At 46.1% G+C, this 21,034-nt stretch overlaps 1 protein-coding gene across 1 annotated transcript in view; it reads right to left on the bottom strand.

Moving 5' to 3' along the window:
• Nucleotides 1-15,547, bottom strand: part of CACNA1F (calcium voltage-gated channel subunit alpha1 F) — a 47,609-nt gene extending 32,062 nt beyond the window's left edge. The window contains exons 1-13 of the mRNA XM_060182672.1: nucleotides 15,523-15,547; nucleotides 11,287-11,536; nucleotides 10,301-10,406; nucleotides 9,975-10,114; nucleotides 8,448-8,590; nucleotides 7,812-7,964; nucleotides 5,277-5,473; nucleotides 5,010-5,113; nucleotides 2,571-2,731; nucleotides 1,315-1,407; nucleotides 1,130-1,223; nucleotides 504-530; nucleotides 224-384 (exon numbers count right to left, since the gene is read on the bottom strand). Of these exons, the coding sequence (XP_060038655.1) occupies nucleotides 224-384; nucleotides 504-530; nucleotides 1,130-1,223; nucleotides 1,315-1,407; nucleotides 2,571-2,731; nucleotides 5,010-5,113; nucleotides 5,277-5,473; nucleotides 7,812-7,964; nucleotides 8,448-8,590; nucleotides 9,975-10,114; nucleotides 10,301-10,406; nucleotides 11,287-11,536; nucleotides 15,523-15,547 (1,654 nt within the window). The remainder of the gene's footprint in view (nucleotides 1-223; nucleotides 385-503; nucleotides 531-1,129; nucleotides 1,224-1,314; nucleotides 1,408-2,570; nucleotides 2,732-5,009; nucleotides 5,114-5,276; nucleotides 5,474-7,811; nucleotides 7,965-8,447; nucleotides 8,591-9,974; nucleotides 10,115-10,300; nucleotides 10,407-11,286; nucleotides 11,537-15,522) is intronic.
• Nucleotides 15,548-21,034: the final 5,487 nt, after the last annotated feature.

Here is a 21,034-nt window from a genome sequence, read left to right as displayed (position 1 = left end):
CATAAGAGTTAGTAGCTATGACGCGGCAGCAATGGAGCAGGAAGCCCATGGCAAGTGCTCTGTGGAAGTCACTAAATCATGGCAATGTACAAGTGAGCTACAGGGCCGAAGGGACAGGCTGGGGCTAGGAGACAAGACACTCAATCCAAAGGTGCCCTAGAAACCTTGGATTTGGGTTTCTGACCAGAAAGAATGGGAGGGAGGAGGCAAGGGAGAGACGTACCCTGAATCTGGGTGAGCCATATGGGCTGCCCATGGTGCTCGGAGGCTATGGTGAGTGTGTTGAGGAAGACGAGAAGGAGTACAGCCCAGTAGCAGGCGGTGGACTTCACAGCTCGCCGGCAGCGCCCGCGGAGGCCTCGGTTGGCACGGTGGATGCGCCGGCTGGAGAGAAAGCGAAACCTAAGATCACTACCCTAAGGCTTCCCTGGGGTGGACTTGGAAGGGGGGGGGAGACTTGAAAAGCTCTGAAATCCAGTTGTCCTATGACGTTTACAACTTACCAGATCCTGGTTTTCATGATCTTGTTTCTGGAAAAGAGTGGGGCGCAAGGTGGGCATCATTAGGGGTGCTCGCTTGGCAGCTGGGTTGGGAGGTTAGGGGTTGAATTTAGGACTGGAGTTGAGGTGGAGGGAGGCTCAGGAGGTGGTGAAGTGGTTAAGGCATTGGACTCTCAAGCATGAAGTCCTGAGTTTGATCCCTGGCATTGCATGTGCCAGAGAGATGCTTTGGTTCCCTTCTCTCTCTCTCTGTGTGTGTGTGTGTGTGTGTGTGTGTCTATCTGTCTGTCTCTCTCCCATTCTCACACACACATCAGTAAATATTTTTTAAAATATTTCATTTATTTATTGGATAGAGACAGAAATTGAGAGTGAAAGGGGAGATAGAAAGGGAGAGAGATAGGGAGACACCTGCAACACTACTATACTGCTTGTGAAGCTTTCTCCCTGCAGGTGGGCTTGAACTGAGGGCTTGAACCCTGGTCCTTGGCTCAACCAGGTTCACCATCATCTGTCACCCCATTTTTTAATATTAATTTTTTAAGAAGTCAGGATTTTAAATTCTAAAGGAGTCAGGGTCTGGGTTGGATTGTGGGCTGGATTAGGAGTCACAGACAGGGAGCCCTCACAGGCAGCGTGTACACCCGGCCAGTGTCCCCTCCTCCTCTTCCTCATCGCCTGGGGTCTCTGCCATGGACCCAGCATGGCTGGCAGGGAGGCTGGCTGTGAATGGAGGAAGCGTTGATCAGGATGTGAAGATGCTGGGGTTCCATCTCAGACTTTCTCCTCTGCCCAAACCCAGGTAGACCCTCACCATGGCTGCTGGTAGAGCGCGTGGAGCGGGTAGAGTGACTAAGCCAGTGCAGGCGGCCACGTCTCCTGTTGGTGAGTTCTGCCAGCTGTGTTCCTGGGGAAGACAGAGAATACAACTGAGAAGCACGACCTGGACCAGAGTTTGAAGAAGCATCTACAGGGGTGTACTATCTGGCTTCTTTGCTCTGGGTGAAGTGACCCAATTAGCTTTTTACCATTTTTAAAATATGATTTTATTGGTTGGTCTGGGGAGACAGCATAATGGCTCTGCGAATGACTTTTATGCCTGAGGCCCTGTGGTTCCATGTTCAATTCCCAGCTCCACCATAAACCAGAGCTCAGCTGTGTTTTAGCCTCTCTCTCTCTCTCTCATCTACCTCTCTTTTTCATTAACAAATTAATAAATACTAAAAAAAATATTTCTTTTTTTTGGTCTTTTTAAAAAAAATTAAAAATTTTTTAGTATCTTTATTTATTGGATAGAGACAGCCTGAAATCAAGAGGGAGAGGGTGATAGAAAGGGAGAGAGACAGAGAGACACCTGCAGCCCTGCTTCACCACTCGTAAAACTTTCCCAATGCAGGTGGAGACCGGGGGCTAGAACCCCGGGTCCTTGTGCATTGTAATACATGCACTCAACCAGGTGCGCCACCACCTGGCCCCTAAAGAAAATATTTCTTTTTTTTTTTTTTTTTTGCGTAGTTATTGTTGTCGTTGTTGGATAGGACAGAGAGAAATGGAGAGAGGAGGGGAAGACAGAGATGGGGAGAGAAAGATAGACACCTGCAGACCTGCTTCACCACTTGTGAAGTGACTCCCCTGCAGGTGGGGAGCTGGGGGCTCGAACAGGGATCCTTTGTGCCATGTGCACTAAACCTGCTGTGTTGCCGCACGGCTCCCAAGAAAATATTTCTTTGTTAATTAGAGAGAAAGAGAGAGAGAGGAGTGAAAAAGAGATATAGAGAGAACCAGAACATCACTCTGGCACATGTGATGCAGGGGACTGAATTTGGAACCTCACGCTTGAGTGTTCTCAAGGGCCATATATATATATATTTTTTTTTTCTCTAACTAGAGCACTGTTAGGCTCTGACTTATAGTGGCACTGGGGATTGGACCCAGGAAGGTTGGGCTATCTGACTGGAGTGTAGGCCTAGAGTTTGTGCAGTCCAGGCCCAGATCTCCATACATCTGGGGTACACATGAGGTAGGGGTTGGTGGAGTGAGAGTGGAGTTGCCTACGGTGTCCAGCCCGGCCTTCTTCAGCCAAAGATCCCAAGGGGTCCTCGCTGTCCAGTTCCTCCGCCTGGGTGATCCAGTCTAGGTAGCCCCTCAGGTCTTCCTCCAACTGCTGCTTTTCTCGCAGCTTCTGGAAGTCTCCTCGTGCTTTGGCCTTCTCCCTCTCCTTGGAGAACTCCCTGAGGAAGGACAATAGAGGAACAGGCTTGGGGACCGACCTGATCCCCTTGCCTTCTCCAACCTAGTCTCACTCACTTGCCTCCTTGCTGTTTTCTCTCCCTCCTTCTCTCTTTCCCCTTCTTGTTGTATTATTTATCTATTTTTTAAAAATATATATTTATTTATTCCATTTTTTGCCCTTGTTGTTTTGTTGTTGTAGTTATTATCGTTGTCGTCGTTGTTGGATAGGACAGAGAGAAATGGAGAGAGGAGGGGAAGACAGAGAGGGGGAGAGAAAGATAGATTCCTGCAGACCTGCTTCATCACTCTTGAAGCGACTCCCCTGCAGGTGGGGAGCCAGGGGCTTGAAGCGGAATCCTTACACCAGTCCTTGAGCTTTGCGCCACCTGAGCTTAACCTGCTATGCTACCACCCAACTCCTTATTTATCTATTTTTGCCTTCAGGGTTATTGCTAGGGCTCTGTGACTACACTTCGAATCCACTGCTCCTGCGGCCATTTTTAAAAATTAAAAAAAAAAATTATAGGACAGAGAGAGATTAAGAGGGGAGGGGAGGATAGGAAGGGAGAGAGAAAGATAAGACACCCGCAGACCTGCTTCACTACTTGTGAAGCAACCTTCTACAGGTGGGGAGCCGGAGGCTCAAACCAGGATCATTGTGTAGGTCCTTGTGCTTTGTAATAATGTATGTTTAACCTGGTGCACCACTGCCCAGTCCCCTATTTATTTATTATTAGATAGAGACAGAGAGAGGAGGGAGAGATAGTGAGGGAAAGAGATAGAGAGACACTTGCAGCACTGCTTCACCATTTGTGAAGCTTTTCACCCTGCAGGTGGGGACCAGGTCCTTGCACCCTGTACCATATGTGCTTAACCAGGTGCACCACCACCTGCCCCTCCTACATTTTATTTATTTCACAAGTGATTCGTAGATTGTGAGAGGGGCAGGGAGAGAGAAGCAAAGCATCACTCTGGCACATGCAGTATTGGGGGTTGAACCTCAGTCTCCTGATCCCAATGTTTTATCCACTGTGCCACCTCCTGGGCCCCTCCTTGCTTTTCACTGAAAATGCCAAATTTCGAACTTCCTGTTCACTCTTTAGAGCACAGTCCTTGCTCATATAAACAACTGGCTTACTTCCTAACTTCTTTCAGATTTTTTTTTTTTTTACACTCGGGCCACACTTCACAAAATGACCTGTTTTGTGGTCTGGTGGAGGAGGTGGCACAATGGATAAAGCCTTGGACTCTCAAGCATGAGGTCTTAAGTTCAATCCTTGGCATTGCATGTGCCAGACGGATGCTCTACTCTCCTCCAGTGATATATTATGCTCTAGTTCTTTCTTTCTCATAAATAAATACAGTAGTCCGGGGTGGGGTGGTGCAATGGATAAGGCATTGAACTCAAACACAAGGTCCTGGGTTTGATCCCTGGCATGGCATGTGCCAGAGTGATAATCTGGTTCTCTCTTCTTCTCGCTCTGTCATAAATAAATAAATAAGTATTTTTGAAGGGGCTGGGAAAGAGCATATTGGTTATCCAAAAAGATTCCCATGCCTGAGGCTCGAAAAGACACCAGGTTCAATCCTCAGCACCACCATAAGCCAGAGCTAAGTAGTGCTCTGGTAAAATAAATAAGTGGAAAAAAACATTAAAGAGAGAGAGAGAGAGAGAGTCCTGTCCTGATTGTTTTATTTATTATATCTTGTTTCTTTTTTATTTTTTAATTCTCTTTATGTACTGGATAGAGACAGCCAAAAATCAAGACCGAAGAGGATGATAGAGAGGGAGAGAGAGATACAACTGCAACACTGCTTTCCCCCTGCAGGTGGGGACCAGGGGCTCTTACATGGGTCCTTGAGCATTGTAATGTATACTCAACCAGGTGTGCCACCACCTGGCTCCCTCCTCATTACTTTCTTTATCCCTTATCCCAGTTGAACACTACTGTATATGTATATACACACAAATGCACATACACACTGATTATGTTGCTACTCTGTTCTTTCTCTCTCCACCACCCCTCTATTTCCCCTGTCCCCACTGGAATGTAATACATAGGAGGTTTGGTGTGTGTGTGTGTGTGTGTGTGTGTGTGTGTGTGTGTGTGTGTCTTGATCCATTCACAAGACATTGCCTGGCACATGCTTGATGCTGACTGAGTGAATGTAGGCGTATTCAGATGGATGGAAGGATGCCTAGGCATTTTCTAGGAATGAAAAAGAAACAGGAGCTGAGAAGACAGGATGAAGGTGGGAGGGATCTAGGTTCCTCACCCACTCAGGACACCAAGGACAAGGTTGAGGACGAAGAAGGACCCAAAGATGACAAGACTCACGAAATACAGCCAGGGCAGTTCGTAGCCCATAGCATCCTGCATCTGAGAAGGGGAGAGAGAGAGAGAGAGACAGAGAGAGAGAGAGAGAGAGAGAGGGAGAGGGAATATCAATATCATCAGGGAATACAGATACTTGCCCCCTTGAAGTTCCAGGGGAAAGGCAGGTGAAGCCTCCAAACTGTGTGTCCTGCCCTCACCATCTCACCCAGTATAGCACATCTGTCCAGCCTTCCATAGTAACGCACTGGAAGACCGTCAGCATAGCGAAGAAGAAGTTGTCGAAGTTGGTGATGCCTCCGTTGGGCCCAGCCCAGCGCCCACGACACTCAGTTTGGTTCAGCATGCAAGCACGCCCGGAGCCCAAAGAAGCACAGGGTGATGGATCCTCATCTGCCTCCACATCTGCAGGATGACAAGACCTCTGGGTTCCCAATCATACCCACCCAACGGCTGCTGTCTAATCCAGGAGACCCATCTACGTGGGAAGTTCAACATAGGGCTCTAGGTTGTTCTCAATCAGGGGCAACCCTTATTGCTGAACCACTGGGAAGCTGTAAATCCATCTATAAGGACCCAGAGAGTGGGAACTGGGTGGTTGCACATCGGCTTAAGTGCACATATTACAAAACTCAAGGACCGGATTTCTTCAAGCCCCCGCTCCCCACCTGCAGCAGGTCTGCTTCATGAGTGCTGAAGCAGGTCTGTAAGTGTCTATCTTTCTCTCTCTCTCTCTATCTCTCCATCCTCTTTCAATTTCTCTTTGCCATATCTAATAAAAAAAATAGGAGAATAAAAAGAAAAAGGGGGAAAAAAGGCCTCCAGGAGTGGTGGATTCATAGTTCTGGCAATAAAATAAAATAAAATAAAATAAAATATAAAAATAAAGGACCTGGAGAATGAGTCTAGAAATCTTGGGGTGGAACAGAGAAGCAGGAGTCAGGAGGCAGCATCTTATGAATAACTGCTCCAGGGGCCAAGCCTTATGACTAACTGAGACAGGAGTCTGGGCATAGAGTCTTGTGAATAACTGGGCAGGAAAACTGTCTCTAAGACTTCGTGAAAACTAGTGTCTATAGGTGGAGGGTGGTGGTGGTGAGTGTGCTGTGGAGCAATACTCCATTATTTAAAAAAAATATTTTCTTTATTATTGGATAGAAACAGAGAGAAGTTAAGGGGGAAGGGGGAGATAGAGATATAGAGAGACTCCTGCAGCACTGCTTTATCACCCATGAAATTTCCTCTCTGTAGGTGGGGACCAGGGGCTTGAACCTGGATCCTTGTGCACTGTAATGTGTGCACTCAACTTGATGTCCCACTGCCTGGCTCCATGTTCCAGTGATTTTATAATCTATCAAATCACTAATAAATGTTTAGGGTTCAATAATAACAACAATAAAAAACAACAAGGGCAATAAAAGGGAAAATAAATAAATAAATAAATAAATATTTAAAGGGGAGTCGGGCGGTAGCGCAATGGGTTAAGTGCAGGTGGCACAAAGCACAGGGACCGGCCTAAGGATCCCAGTTCGAGTCCCGGGCTCCCCACCTGCAGGGGAATCGATTCACAGGCGGTGAAGCAGATCTGCAGGTGTCTGTCTTTCTCTCCGCCTCTGTCTTCCCCTCCTGTCTCCATTTCTTTCTGTCCTATTCAACAACGACGACATTAGTAACAATAACAATAATAACTACAACAACAATAAAATAACAAGGGCAATAAAAGGGAAAATAAATAAATAAGTTTACGGTCCAGCTGGTGGTGTACCTAGTAAAATGCACATACTATAATGTGCAAAGGCCCAGGTTCAAGCCCCCACCCCACCTACAGGTTTCTCTTTCTCTCTCTATCTCCCCCTTTCCTCTGAAGTTCTCTGTCTTTATCCAAAACAAATGAATAAATAAAACTAGAAAAAATGTTTTTTCTTTTTAAAAGTTTGACCCTGGCCCAACAGCATTGAAGGATGCTTTGGTGCTGTGGTCTCTGTCACTGCACACCCAGGAGCCTGGGGGCAGAGTCCTATAAATTTGGGAAGGTTTCTTGAAAAGAGGGTGAAGGGGCTGGGTGGTGCACACAAGTTACAATGCTCAGGGACCCAGGTTCAAATCCCCAGACCCCACCTGCAGGAGGAAAGCTTTGCGAGTGGTGAAGCAGTGCTGCAGTTGTCTGTTTCTCTGCCTCTCTGTCATCCCCTTTCCTCTCCATTTCTGACAGTCTCTATCCAATAAATAAATATAATAAAATCTTTAAAAAAGAAAAGAAAAAAGAAGAGGGTTATAGGAGAAGGCCAGGGTTACCAAGACTTTCGTGGGCTGGAATTTGTAGTGTAAGAGTACAATTCTGGAGGGTGGTCTTTTCTCTTAAGTATTATATATTTATGAGAAAAAGTCAGACAGAGAGATGATCAGAGACCATCCTTCTGGCATATGCGGCGACACTGATGGAACTTGGGACCTCATGCCAGCAAATCCTGCCATCTCCTGCAGAGCTACTCCCTGGGCAGTGTGAAGGGTGCACTCAAATGCCCCAAAGAATGGAGTGAATGGAGTCCTGTGCTCCACAGAGCTATTGGGGGGGGCGGTTTTAGTCTGAGATGGAGCTTAAACACAGGTTTAGGATTTGTTCACCTTTGGGGGGGGGCAGTGGAGTCTGAGCCTGGGGAGGGAGTGTCTTGTGAATTGAATTGGGTTGTCCTGAGAGCAGGGAAGGAGAGGGTTCTGTTTTCAAGAGGGTGAGTAGACTGACCAGAGCCCAAGAAGTAGCAAGTCTTGTGCATGCGTCCGAGGAACAGTTCGAGTCCAATGATAGCGTAGATGATGATGACGAAGAGTACGAGCAGCGCGATGTGCAACAGCGGCACCAGCGCCTTCATGATGGAATTGAGCACAATGTGCAGGCCTGTGGGCAGCGGGAGCCAGACGAATCCAGGAAGAGTGAGTGCAGCCCGCCCTCCAGCTGCCCTCACATTTTTTTTTTTTTTGCCTCCAGGCTTATCGCTGGAGTTCAGAATAGGCACTGCTCCTGGCGGCCATTTTTTTTCCTTTTTTTTTTTTGATTGGATAGGACAGAGAGAAATTGAGAGAGGAGGGGCAAGTAGAGAGGGAGCGAGAAAGATAGACGCCCGCAGACCTGCTTCACCACTTATGAAGTGTCCCCCCCCCTGGAGGTGGGGCGCTGTGTGCTCGAATCGGAATCCTTCCGCTGGTTCTTGTGCTTAGAACTATGTACGCTTACCCAGGTGCACCACCGCCCCCCTCACCCCTGCATGTCCTGTCTGTGTGTCTCTGTGTGTGTGTCTCTCTCTCTTTCTCCTCTCTCTCTCTCTCTCTCTCTCTGTGTGTGTGTGTGTGTGTGTGTGTGTGTGTGTGTGTGTGTACTCACTCGGCACCCCAGACACCAGCCTCAGTGGCCTCAGCACTCGAAATGCCCGCAATGCCTTGACATCGAAGCCTCCAGGCTTCCCCCCAGTATGTGGGATGTCCCCAGGCCTGCCTGGGCCCTGCTCCAGCAGCACGCTGAAAAGCCTAATGGGGGCAGGATGGAGAGGTGAGGAATAGATTCGGGACACCCCCACCCAGCCTCCTCACCCCTTTCCCTCACACTCCTTCTCTGTCCTTGGGGGAAAAGCACAAGTTCTAATGACTGGAAGTACATATGGGGTTCAAACATGCTACCTGGCTGTGGGAGACAAGTTAATTGTTATGCAAAAGGCTTTCATGCTTGAGGCATCAAAAGCCCCAGGTTTATTACCCAGCACCACTTTAAGCCAGAGCTAAGCTAAGGGACAATAAAACACATAAACAGATGGCCCCACCAATATGTCCTGGAGACCCGAATCCCCAGAACCTTGCCCTATTAGGGAAAGAGAGAGACAGGCTGGGAGTATGGATCAACCTGTCAACTCCCATGTTCAGTGGGGAAGCAGTTACAGAAGCCAGACCTTCCACATTCTGCACCCCATAATGACCCTAGGTCCATACTCCCAGAGGGATAAAGAATAGGAAAGCTAACAGGGGAGGGGATGGGATACGGAGTTCTGGTGGTGGGAATTGTATGGAGTTCTACCCTTCTTATCCTATGTTTTTTGTCAGTATTTCCTTTTTATAAATACAAATTAAAAAAAAAAGAAATGGAAAAAAAAACCAAAAAATCATGAAACATGCTATTGGTGGTCCAGAGATGGCACAGTAGAGAAAGCACTGGATACTCAAGCATCACATGTGCCAGAGTGGTGTTCTGGCTCTTACTAGTAAATCAATTCATTTTTATTTTATATACATATATGTAAATATATATATATATATATATATATATATATATATATCCAGAACTCCACCTAGCTCTGGCTCATGACAGTGTGGGGGATTGAACCTGGGATTTTGGAGTCTCAGACATTAGAATATATTTGCATAACCATTATACTATCTCCCCCCATCATAAATCCCTTTTTATTAATTATAAAATATACTACCATTCCTGAATCTGCCTGCCTAATCGGCAGTAGTCTGAATCAGTCACTTTCTTTTTTTAAAAATATTTATTTATTTATTTATTACCTTTTGTTGCCCTTGTTGTTTTACTGTTGTAGTTACTATTGTTGTCGTTGTTGGATAGGACAGAGAGAAATGGAGAGAGGAGGGGAAGACAGAGAGGAGGAGAGAAAGACAGACACCTGCAGACCTGCTTCACCGCCTGTGAAGCGACTCCTCTGCAGGTGGGGAGCCGGGGTTCGAACCGGGATCCTTATGCTGGTCCTTGTGCTTTGCGCCACCTGCACTTAACCCGCTGCACTACAGCCCGACTCCCCCAGTCACTTTCTTGAGCCCGGATTCCAAGGGCCTGGGGTAGGAAGTTGAGCTGGGGGTGATGGGAACAGGGAGGTGTTCCCCCCTCCCCAAGACTGCGTACCCAACCACGACGATGATGAAGTCCAGGAGGTTCCAACCATTGCGGATATAGGCGCTGGGGTGAAGCACCAGTCCGTAGGCCACGATCTTGAGCACTGTTTCCAGGGTGAAAATCACCAGGAATACATACTCTACCTGCTCCTGCGGGCAGAGTGGGGATTCCGGAGTTACTGGGAGGGGAGAGAGCTCAGTGAGCTGGAACCCAGGGTGAAGACTGGCTGGGCATAGTTGTCTGTGTTAGAGACAAATGAAATCTGGATGGAAGGCTTGACACCAGATTCTAAGTGGGGAGGGGGCAGGTTGTATCTGGCTAGGGCGGGGCCTCACCAGGTTGTGATTGGCGGTGTTGGAGTCATCCTCCGGAAAAGGGATGTAGACCCCCAGGGCCACGCAGTTGGCAAAGATGGTCAGAAGGATGAGGATGTCAAAAGGCCTCAGGTGAACAGAGTCAAGGATCCAGTCCAAGTCACCTCGGAACCTTCCCCACCTTATGCTGACCATTGACCCCAAATTGACCAACCACGACATCCTCAGACCCTCCCCTGACTTGGACCCTCCTGGAAACCTTAGCCCAAAATTTGCTATGATTTAGTCCTCAACGATAGTAATAATAATAATAACAATAACAATAATAATTTATTATTATTATCTTGGTCATTTGGTCTCAAGCATTTGCAATTTCATGGCTCAAAAGTCAATTTTTTTTCTTTTTTTTTTCTTCGTTTCTCTTTTATTGCCATCACTGTTATTTCTGCGGTTGGGTGCCTGCACAACTCTAACATTTCTTTTTTACTTTTTCGTAGAGGATGAGAAATAGAGATAGGCAGAGAAACAAGCACCTTAAGCACTGGTCCACCATTTAGGAAGCTTCTCCCTTGGAACTGCGGATTGGGGGCTTGAACCTGGGTCCTCACACATAGTAATGTGTGTGTTCTACCAGGTAAGTCACCACCCCTGAATTTTTCATATATATGGAGAGAGAGACAGAGATAGAAATAGACCCTCCCAACACCATAGCTTCTCCACATGCCATAGCACTCTGGTGTGGTGTGCTTGGGTCTCGAACCTGATCTGTGTATGTGACAAGGCAGACTCCCTTCCCAGGTGAGCTCTCCCTCCAGCCTCTACTCCTTGACTCTGAATTCCCCCCATGACCTTCACCTTTCTTGACTCTCCTTCTAATCCACTTCTTGAGCCCTGATCTCTTTGACCTTCTCGCCTCCAACCCTGACCCCATCCTGGATTCTTGTTCTCAGATGCCCCCCCGCCCTTGAACTTAGTACCCCACTCCCCAGCGCGACTTTCCTGGATGCTTCCACTCTACGATGCTGATGCAGGAGCGCCTCAGGGGGTTGGCCAGGGTGAGGCAGAAGAGAGCCCGGGGTGACCGCTGGGTGCTTGTCACTGCCACTGTCTTGTGCTTATTGTTCTGAGTCCTTCGCCGAGGTGTACCCAGGTCCGATGCTCCACTGGTCTCACCTGCTGATGCCGGAGGCCCGGGGCATAGTCCCCATTCAGGGCCAGGGCCTGTCCCATTGGCTGGACTGGGCTCTGGGGTGCTGTCTGTGTGGATAACTCGAGTCAGGGCAGGGTGGGGTATTGGGACAGTCATGGCTACCTCCCACCTGGCTTCATTCCTCTGAGACAAAGAGGAAAGAGCATGGAAAACTGAGGGTAAAACCGGGGTAAACTGAGAGTATCTAGTGTCAGGTTGGGGAGGGGCTAAGAGCTGGAGTTGGCATTAAGACTGGAATGGGGGAGAATAAAACGGGAGTGTGAGTGAGATGACAGTTCCAAGTGGAGTAGGGTTTGGAGTCCAGATAGGTGTGTATGATGAGTTTAATTTGGTATGGGGATAGCTTGACGTTTGTTGCTGGAGGAAGATTTAGGGTTCAATGGGGGGGGGCAGGTGGTGGCACAACTGGTTAAGTGTTCACATTACAATGCTCAAGGACCCAGGTTCAAGCCCCATGGTCTCCATCTGCAGGGGGAAAGCTTCCTGAGTGATGAAGCAGGGCTGCAGGTGTCTCTCTGTTTCTTCCTTTCTCTCTATCTTCCCCTACCCTCACAATTTCTGTCTCTATCCAACCATAAAAATGAAATTTAAAAAACTGAGTGGTAGATTTTGGTGGGAGGTGAGTGTGCTTGAAATGACATTCAGACCTAGGAGTAAGTATTTGACTGGACCAGGGTGAGAGTTATTCCTTTTTTTCTAATGTGTTAGGACAGAGAGTATTTGAGAGGGCAGAGACGACCGAGAGGGAGAAAGAGAGAGAGAGACAGAGACAGAGAGGGACCTGCAGCACTGCTTCACAGCTCTTGAAGCTTCACCCTTGTAGATGGGGAAAGGGGGCTTTGAACCCAGGTCCCTGTGCATGGTAACATTCGCACTCAGCTGAGTGTGCCACTGCTCAGCCATCAGGGTTAGAATTAGGATCAAGGTTAGAGCTTATGTTGAATTGGGGGAGGGATCTGAGTTTTGCTTTGGGATGTTTGGCTAAGGCCATTGCCAATTCCCGTAGCCTTTGGTTAAGCCCCCGAGAAGATAAAGTTGGTTTGGAGGGGCCAGGTGGTGGAGCACCTGGTAAAGCACATATATTACAATGCACAAGAACCCAGGTTCAAGCCCCTGGTCCCCACTTGAAAGAAGGGAAGCTTCACAAATGGTGAAGCAGTGCTGCAAATGTCTCTTTCTCTCTTTTTATCTTCCCCATGCCTCTCAATTTCTCTCTGTCTCCATCCAAAATGAATACACAACTAAAATATTTTTTAAAAAAGAGAGAAGGTTGGTCTGCTTAAACTCCCCAGCCTTGTAAACTGTCTAGGTTTAATTTCTGACTCTACCACTTAATAGAAGCCTCTCTGGCGCTCAATTTCCTTATCTGTTGTGAATAGTAAATGAGCCCAGCATCCCCTATAAGAAGTCTTCCCCACAGTATTATTCCCATTTTGCAAGTGGAAAATAATGCAGGGCTGGCAAAAATAGCTCACTTGGACGGTGCCCCCCCACTGCATCACAGGAAGTTTTGGTGCTGTGTTCTATTTCATTCTCTCTGTCTCTGTCTCTTGTCTCTGTTTCATTCTAATAAAGATAATTTGATGGGAAGGAGTGATGAAATGTCTTGGTGAGGACGTCAAACCTAGGAAGTCTCTGACTCTATGTCCTCACTACTTACTATCACTATCAAGTGTGTGTGTGTGTGTGTGTGTGTGTGTGTGTGTGTGTGTATGCATGCATATATACTCTTTTTAAAAATTCAGAGGCCCAAAGCAGGGGTAGATAGCATAATGATTATGCAAAGAGACTTCAGAGTCCCAGGTTCAATCCCTTGAACCACCATAAGCCAGAGCTGAGCAGTGCTCTGATAGATAAATATGAAATTCAGAGACCCACTCACTATGAGTACTGACATTCAGGGGTTGGGGTTGAGGCTGGGTGACCTTGGAGTTCATAATAAGGTTTGTATGTGCCTTGGGGGTTGTATTCTAACAGGGCTTAGTCCTGTGGCTCACAGGGTTTGTTGTGGTAAAAAAATCATAAATACGATTTTTGCCAGGCTGACCAAAAAAAAAGAAAAAAAAGAAAAAGAATTTCAAAACGCCTTAGCTGATCGAGGAAAACTTCAGCCTCTAAATTTTAACATCTGCAAGACAAGGGCAGAACTGGGATCCTAGCTTCAATCCAGCTTAATTAAGAGTATCGATAAAGGTGCTGGACTCTCAAGCATGAGGTCCCGAGCTCAATCCCTGGAATCATATGTGCCACAATGATACTCTGCTTCTTTCCCTCTCCTTCTCCAATCTCTCACTAATAGATAAATAAATATATTTTTTAAAAGTGTTAATAGAGAAAGTTCCAAGTAATAGCAATACACCGGTAGAGAGTTCTGACATAGGAAACCTCTGTGGCTACACTTAGTAACTAAAATAGACTAAACAGGAAAAGGTTTATTCAGTAACCCTAAAGGAATCTGATCCTAGGACTGGGTGATGGCACACCTGGTTAAACGCACACACATTACAATGTACAAAGACCGGGGCTCAAGCCCCCAGTCTACCTGCAGGGGGAAAGCTTTGTGAGCAGTGAAGCAGTGCTTCAGGTATCTCTCTGTCTCTTTCCCTTTCTATCACCTTTTTCCCTCTTGATTTCTGGCTCTCTTTCCAATAAACAAATAAAGACAATAAATTAAAAAAAAAAGGAATCTGATCCCAAAAGGCTGATAGAATTTGTACCTTAAAAGACTCCCATTGAAACACAAAGTAAAACCTGAACTGAGTTTGATGTATTGTATCAAAGCAAAGGACTCTGGGAAGGGAGGGAAGGGAGGAGGTGAGGGGGCAGTTGGGGCAGAATGGGATGGAAAAGGACCTAGGCTGGAGGTGAGAGTGCTTTGCAGACACCTATCATGGTGACATAAGAAATTTTACGCATGTGCCAACAAGTATACTATATACCATTACCCCCTCACACACACAAGAAGACTCCATTAAAGGTGTATAACCAGGGGTGGGGGTAAGTGGTAGTGCACCCTGCTAAGTACACATATTATTAGTGCAAGGGTTCAAGTCCCCGGTCCCCACCTGCAGGGGGGAAGCTTCACAAGAGCTGGAGCAGCGTTGTGTCTCTCTCCCTCACTATCTCCCCCTTCCCTCTCAATTTCTCTCTGTCTCTATCCAAGAAAATTGTTTAAAAATGTATATAAGCAATGAACTTTTTTTTTCAATAGAGACAAGAGAGCTACAGAGAGACAGAGAGAGTGAAAGAGACCATAGCACCAGAGCTTCGTTAAATGCAGTGGAGGCCAGGCTCGAAGCTGGACTGTTCACCTAGCAAAGCCAAGTGAGCTGTTTCACTGGCCTAAGTGAGGAACTTATGCCCCAAGATCTCTTCCCCTGGCTCCAGTTTGATGGAAACATACCACTGTCCTCGGGGAGTGGGGCTGTCTGGTAGAGTATTTGGATCCCATTTCTCTTGAGCCTTCTGTTGACTTTTGGTGCCTGTTCACCATGCCGGTGGTTGAATCTCCCTCCCAGATCTGTCCACTCCAAGTCTCATTTGACTAAACCCTAATAAGCATACTCCTCTTCCTCAACCTTGTCTGCTGGCTCAGTCTCTCTGGCCCATGACCTTGTGTGTCCTACGCTATCTACGGCCCTATGACTTCACCTGGAGTCACCTACGACTCTCAGATCTGTGTTAGGATTAAGTTTGGGGCTGACTTCCGGTGGTGGAGTGACAGTGGCCATCTGAACAGAGGTCAGAGCACGGGTTGGGCCTAGGTTTCAGTTGGGAATGAAGGCTGTGGAGATGTGGGGCTGAGAGGCTGAGGGGTTGACTGGGGGTGTGGAGAGCAGTGTCTGGGTCAGGCTGAGAATCTGAGCAGTGTGGGGAGGAAGTGGGGTTGTATCTGAGATGGCCTGGAATGGGAACAGAGGGTATTTCTGGTCCCCGGGGAGGGTGTGTGAGGCTGGGGTCCCAGCGGTGAGTGGGTGGGACACGGCACAGGCCTGCTCTGAGAGCCTGCGGGGGGTGAAAGTCTGGTTCTTACCTTTCCCACCTTCCGATGCTGACATCCCTCCTTTGGAGGCTGGAGAAGGGTCATCTGCAAGCAGCCTCACCTCCCGGGCTTTGCACGGGGATTAAGGTCATGGGGCGGGGCCCTAGCAGGCTTGGATAGGATGGTAATCAGGAACAAAGATAGGAAGGCTATTTGTGGGCTAGAGCTTGGAAACTGCCAAAAGCCGGAGATAATTTTTCCCCATATAAAATGTATACCAGTGGGTGGGGAAGACAACATAATGGTTCTACAAAACACTTCCATGTCTGAGCCACCAGGCTTTCTCAGGTTTCATGCCCAGCACCACCAGAAACCTAATCTGAGCTGTGCTATGGAAGAAAAAAAAAAAGGATAAGGAAAAGAAATGAGTGGGGCCAGGTGTTGGTGCACCTACTTAAGTGCACATATTACATTGCACAAAGAGGACCAGGGTTCAAGTCCCCGGCCCCCTCCTACAGGAGGAAAAGGTTCACGAGTGGTGAAGCAGCTCTGTAGGTGTCTCTGTCTTTCTTTCCCTCTCTGCCTTCCCCTCCCTTTGAATTTCTCTGTTCTGTCAAATAAAATAGCTTTTGAAAAAATTAAAAAGATATATATGTATATATAATGCATACATATCAGAAAAAGAAAAGAAAAGAAAGGGAAATATGTTAATATATATTCATTGTTGGGAAGATGACAATTGTTCCCAAAGTTATCTCTATTTTAAATAAGAGCCCCAAAAGAGAAAAAACAATTCTATGGAATTTGGTTCCAAAATGCACATTATTGTATAAAGAACCTAGACTATCCCTTTGAAAAGGAAAAAGATTGGAAGAATTGCCATATCAGATATCAATGAGCTAAATTCTACAAGTTTTATTATTATTATTATTATTATTATTATTATTATTTACCAGAGCAGCACTGTTCAGCTCTGGCTTATGGCGGTGCAGGGGTTTGAACCTGGGACCTTTGGTGTCTCAGGCATGAGAGTCTCCTTGCATAACCATTATGCTATCTACCCCCACTCACTCTACAAGTGTTTTATGATAAATGGGAACACTAGAGACAGAGTGGTCATTTTCTGAAAGAGGGTTTGTGTATGTCTTACGCATGTACAATTCTATTGCTCTGGGCCAACTTTTTTCTTGTTCTCCTTTTAAAAATAATTTACTTGTTTATTATTTATTATAAACAGAGAGAAATGAAGAGGGAAGGAGGACATAGGGAGAAAGAAAGAGAGACACCAGGGGTTGAGTGGTAATGTAGCGGGTTAAGCGCATGTGGGGCAAAGGGCAAGGAGCATCGGAAGGATCCCCGTTTGAACCCTGCCGGGCTAGCTTTGTGGGCGGGAGAGAGAGACGACCAGGGACTCATGGCTGAGTGGTATGCAGTTCAGTCTTTATTCATGTAGAACGCAGCACAATCTAAACTATCTCTAATCACAATCTTGTCCTTATATATCCTGAGGCAGAAGAGTCAGGTCCGAAGAGGATGTACGTAGCATAGGGGATGGGGAGAAGGAAAAAGTGTGCAAAACAGTGAGGATTAAACCAATGCCCTGGAGGCAGGGCAGTGCTTAGTTAACAGTGGTTATGTAAATAGAATACAGTGTTAAGCAGGGGGGGGTTAAACCAGTGAAACATAAGGGGTCTTAGAAGCAGAATTTAGAAGCATACCAACAGAACCCCTCGCTCCCCACCTGCAGGGGAGTCACTTCACAGGCGGTGAAGCAGGTCTGCAGGTGTCTGTCTGTCTTTCTCTCCCCCTGTCTTCCCCTCCTCTCTTGATATCTCTGTGTCCTATCCAACAACGAACAACATCAACAACAACAATAATAACCACAACAAGGGCATCAAAAGGGGGAAAATGGCCTCCAGGAGCAGTGGATTCATGGTGCAGGCACTGAGCCCCAGCAATAACCCTGGAGGCAAAAAAAAAAAAAGAAAGAAAGAAAGAGAGAGAGAGAGAGAGAGAGACTTGCATGGTAACATGTGCACTCAGCCAGGTGCACCACTCCTTTTCAGAGCATCAGTCTGGCACATGTGATACTGAGGCTTGAACTCTGGACCTCATGCTTGAGAGTCCAAGGTTCTAGGCACTAAGTCGCCTCCCGGTCCTCTCAGCACCACTGTTTCCTATTTTCATTTCAGAAAGAAAAGGGGAGAGTGAGAGGCACAGAGAAAAACACAGACATCAAACACCTCTCCACTGTCTATGGAAGTTCCCTTGGTGCCATCCATGGTGCTCCCACGTGGTGCCAGAATTTGCACTTGGGTCCCTGTACATGGTAAAGGGTAACCCTTTTTTTTTTTTTTTTTTTTTTTTTTTACCAGATAAGCTATCTCCTGACTCCAGGATGGGAGGGGGTCTTTCTTCAGAATAAATTTTCTATTGGGGCGACTTTGGTTTCTATATTATGTAAGTTTCAAGTCGCATTGGAATTCCACATACGCATGGTCTACAGTGTACACACCAACAGAAATCAGGTTTCCATCCATCACCAGACAGTGGACACCCTCTATTGCTCCCACTCAGTTGGAAACCCTTTCCCCACCAATCTGTTCTCTCTGCCTAGAACTCTTTTGTTTCATGTGCTCGCTTGCTTTGTTTCTTTCTATGCTACATGTGTGCAAAGTCATACGGTAGTTTTCTTCCACTGTCTGACTTAAATCACTTAGCACAAGGAACTCAAACTCCATCTGTGTCTTCTAAAATGGCGAGATTTGATTCATCATTTTTCTTTCCGCCTGGCCGCCCTCCCAGCCCAATGCCTACTTTTTTTTTTCCTGAAGATTTTATTTATTTACTTATTTATTAATGAGAAAGGTCGGGGGGGGGAGAGAGAGATTGAGAAAAAGAACCAGACATCACTCTGGTACATGTCCTGCTGGGGATAGAACTTAGGACCTCATGCTACCTCCCGGACTATGCTATCTGCTTATTTTTTTAAAAAATATTTTTAAAAATAATTATTTATTTATTTTTCCTTTTGTTGCCCTTGCGTTTCATTGTTGTTGTTGTTGATGATGTCATTGTTGTTGTACAGGACAGAGAGAAATGTGAAGAGGAGGGGAAGACAGAGAGAGTGAGAGAAAGACACCTGTAGACCCGCTTCACCGCCTGTGAAGTGACACCCTTACAGGTGGGGAGCCGGGGGCTCAAACCCGGATCCTAAGCCAGTCCTTGCACTTTGCACCAGCTACCTGCTTATTTTATCTTTTTAATTTAATTTAATTTTATTTTATTTGCCAGTGGGGTTATTTCTGGGACTCAGTGCCTACACAACCACTCTACCATGCCCAGTGGCCATTTTTTTCCTTTTTCTTTGATAGAAGGTGAGAGATTGAGACAGAGAGATAGAGAGACACCTGCAACATTGTTCCACTGCTCCTGAAGCTCCCCTCCCCAACAGGTGGGAATAGGGACTTGAATCTATCGGTTGTGCCACCACCCGACTTCTCAAATGACAAGATGTTATCTTTTAAACAAGATTTATTTATTTATTTATTTATTTATTTATTTATTTATTTATTTATTTATAGGAGACAGACAGAGAAAGAAAGAAAGAGAGTGGGGGCCTGACCCTGGTGCCCTTGATAGAGTGAACTTGCTACTATGTGGAAGGGTCTGGGTTCAAGGCCCTTGTCTCCACATGTAGAGGGGAAGCATCATGAGCAGTGAGGTGGGTCTGCAAGTGTCTCTTTCTCTCCCTATCTCTCCCTTTCCTCTCAGTTTCTCTCTGCGTCTATCCAATAGAAAAACAAATATAAAAGAGACAGAGGGAAGGAGATGGAGAAAAAAAGGAGAGAGAGATCGGTAGAGAGAGGAAGAGAGAGAGGGAGAGAGAGAGAGAATAAACTAAACTATCACTCTGGCATATGTGATGGCAAGGTTTGAACTTGGGACCTCACACCAGAAAGTCCTTTGCTCTACGTACTGTGCAGAATCTCCTGGGCTGCAGGAATGCATTTATATATTTGCAGTAGGTTTTTTTTCTCCCCCATCCCACCAGAGTTTATGGCAGTGCCGGGGATTGAACATGAGATAGCAGAATCTTGGGTATGAAAATCTTTTGTAGAACCACTATATAAGCTGTGTTCCAAACCCCTTAACATTTTTTTTTTTTGCCCTGGGGAATAAATATAGGCCTGGAGTATGTGAGACATCATTGCTGAGCAGGCTACCTGGACCAATTTCTTCCTCCCTCCCTCCTTTCTTTTTTCTTTCTTTCTTTCTTTTTTTTAAAAGTATTTTATTTATATTTGAGAGAGATGCAGAGAGAGAAAGACACCAAAGCACTGCTCAGCTCTGGCTTATGGTGGTGCAGGGGACTGAACCTGGGATTTCAGAGCCTCACGCATGACAGTCTCTTTGTATAACCACTATGCTATCTACCCGGACCCTCCTTTCTTTTTCTCTTCCTTTTTTCCCCCCTTTTCTCTCCTTTTTTTCATTCAGATAGAAATAGAGACAGAGAATCAGAGATCGATAGCTAGATACCACAGCATTAAAGCTTCCTTCAATGCATTGGGGGGGTCAAGCTTGAACTTGGGTTATACGCATGGTCAAGCAACACACTATCCAAGTGATCTATTCTGCCAACTCAGGCCTCAGTGCATGGTAATGTGCATTTTCTACTGGGTGGACTATGCCCTGGCCCCTGTGTGAGCTTGTTTCTAGACTCATGGTTGTGTTCTATCTGTCTGTGTATCTAGTTTTATTCCAACATGCTGCTTTGGTTACTTGGTGGTTGCATGGACATTTAGTGTGTAATCATTCTTTGGAGTGGACACATGTGCATCATATTAAAAAACAAAGTGTGTACTGGATGAATGACTACTAGGAACTATTACTTATTTCTTTTTTCACATGTCAGGCTCCCAAGATTCCTTCAATGTAGTGGTGACCAGACTTGAATCTGGGCAATATACATGGCAAAAGCAGCATGCTCTCCAAGTGAGCTATTTTCCAACCCAGGAAGGAAAGTCTTTTGCATAATCACTATGCTATCTCCCCAGTCGCCCCGACACACACACTTTTGTTAACTCCTCATTTGCCCCCTCTGCTTCCTCCTTCTTAGCCTACTCAACACAAAGATGACTAAAATGAATCCTGATCCACTTGTGATTTTCTTTTTTTTTAATTTCTTTATTGGGGAATTAATATTTTATATACGACAGTAAATACAATAGTTTCTACATGCATAACATTTGCCAGTTTTCCATATAACAACACAACCCTTCAACAAGGGCAACAAAAGGAAAAAAAAATACAACCCCCACTAGGTCCTTTATCATCCTTTTTGGACCTGTGTCCTCCTCCCCTCCCCCCCCACGAACCCCAGACACTTGTGATTTTCTTAATAAATTCTAAATACAATTTCTCCTCCATAAAATAATATCGGTCAATAACAGGTTATTAGTAGTTAAGCTTTTGATGAGCCAAAAGCTATAGTATGGTGGTGAAGGGGAAATAACTCAACCGGTAGAGCTCAGGACTTGCATACCTGAGGTTTCCTGTT

This window comes from Erinaceus europaeus, chromosome X (assembly GCF_950295315.1).
Source record: "Erinaceus europaeus chromosome X, mEriEur2.1, whole genome shotgun sequence".
NCBI lineage: Eukaryota > Metazoa > Chordata > Mammalia > Eulipotyphla > Erinaceidae > Erinaceus > Erinaceus europaeus.
The sequence above is the reverse complement of the archived record's forward strand: the minus strand, read 5'-3'. Positions and strand labels throughout refer to the sequence as shown.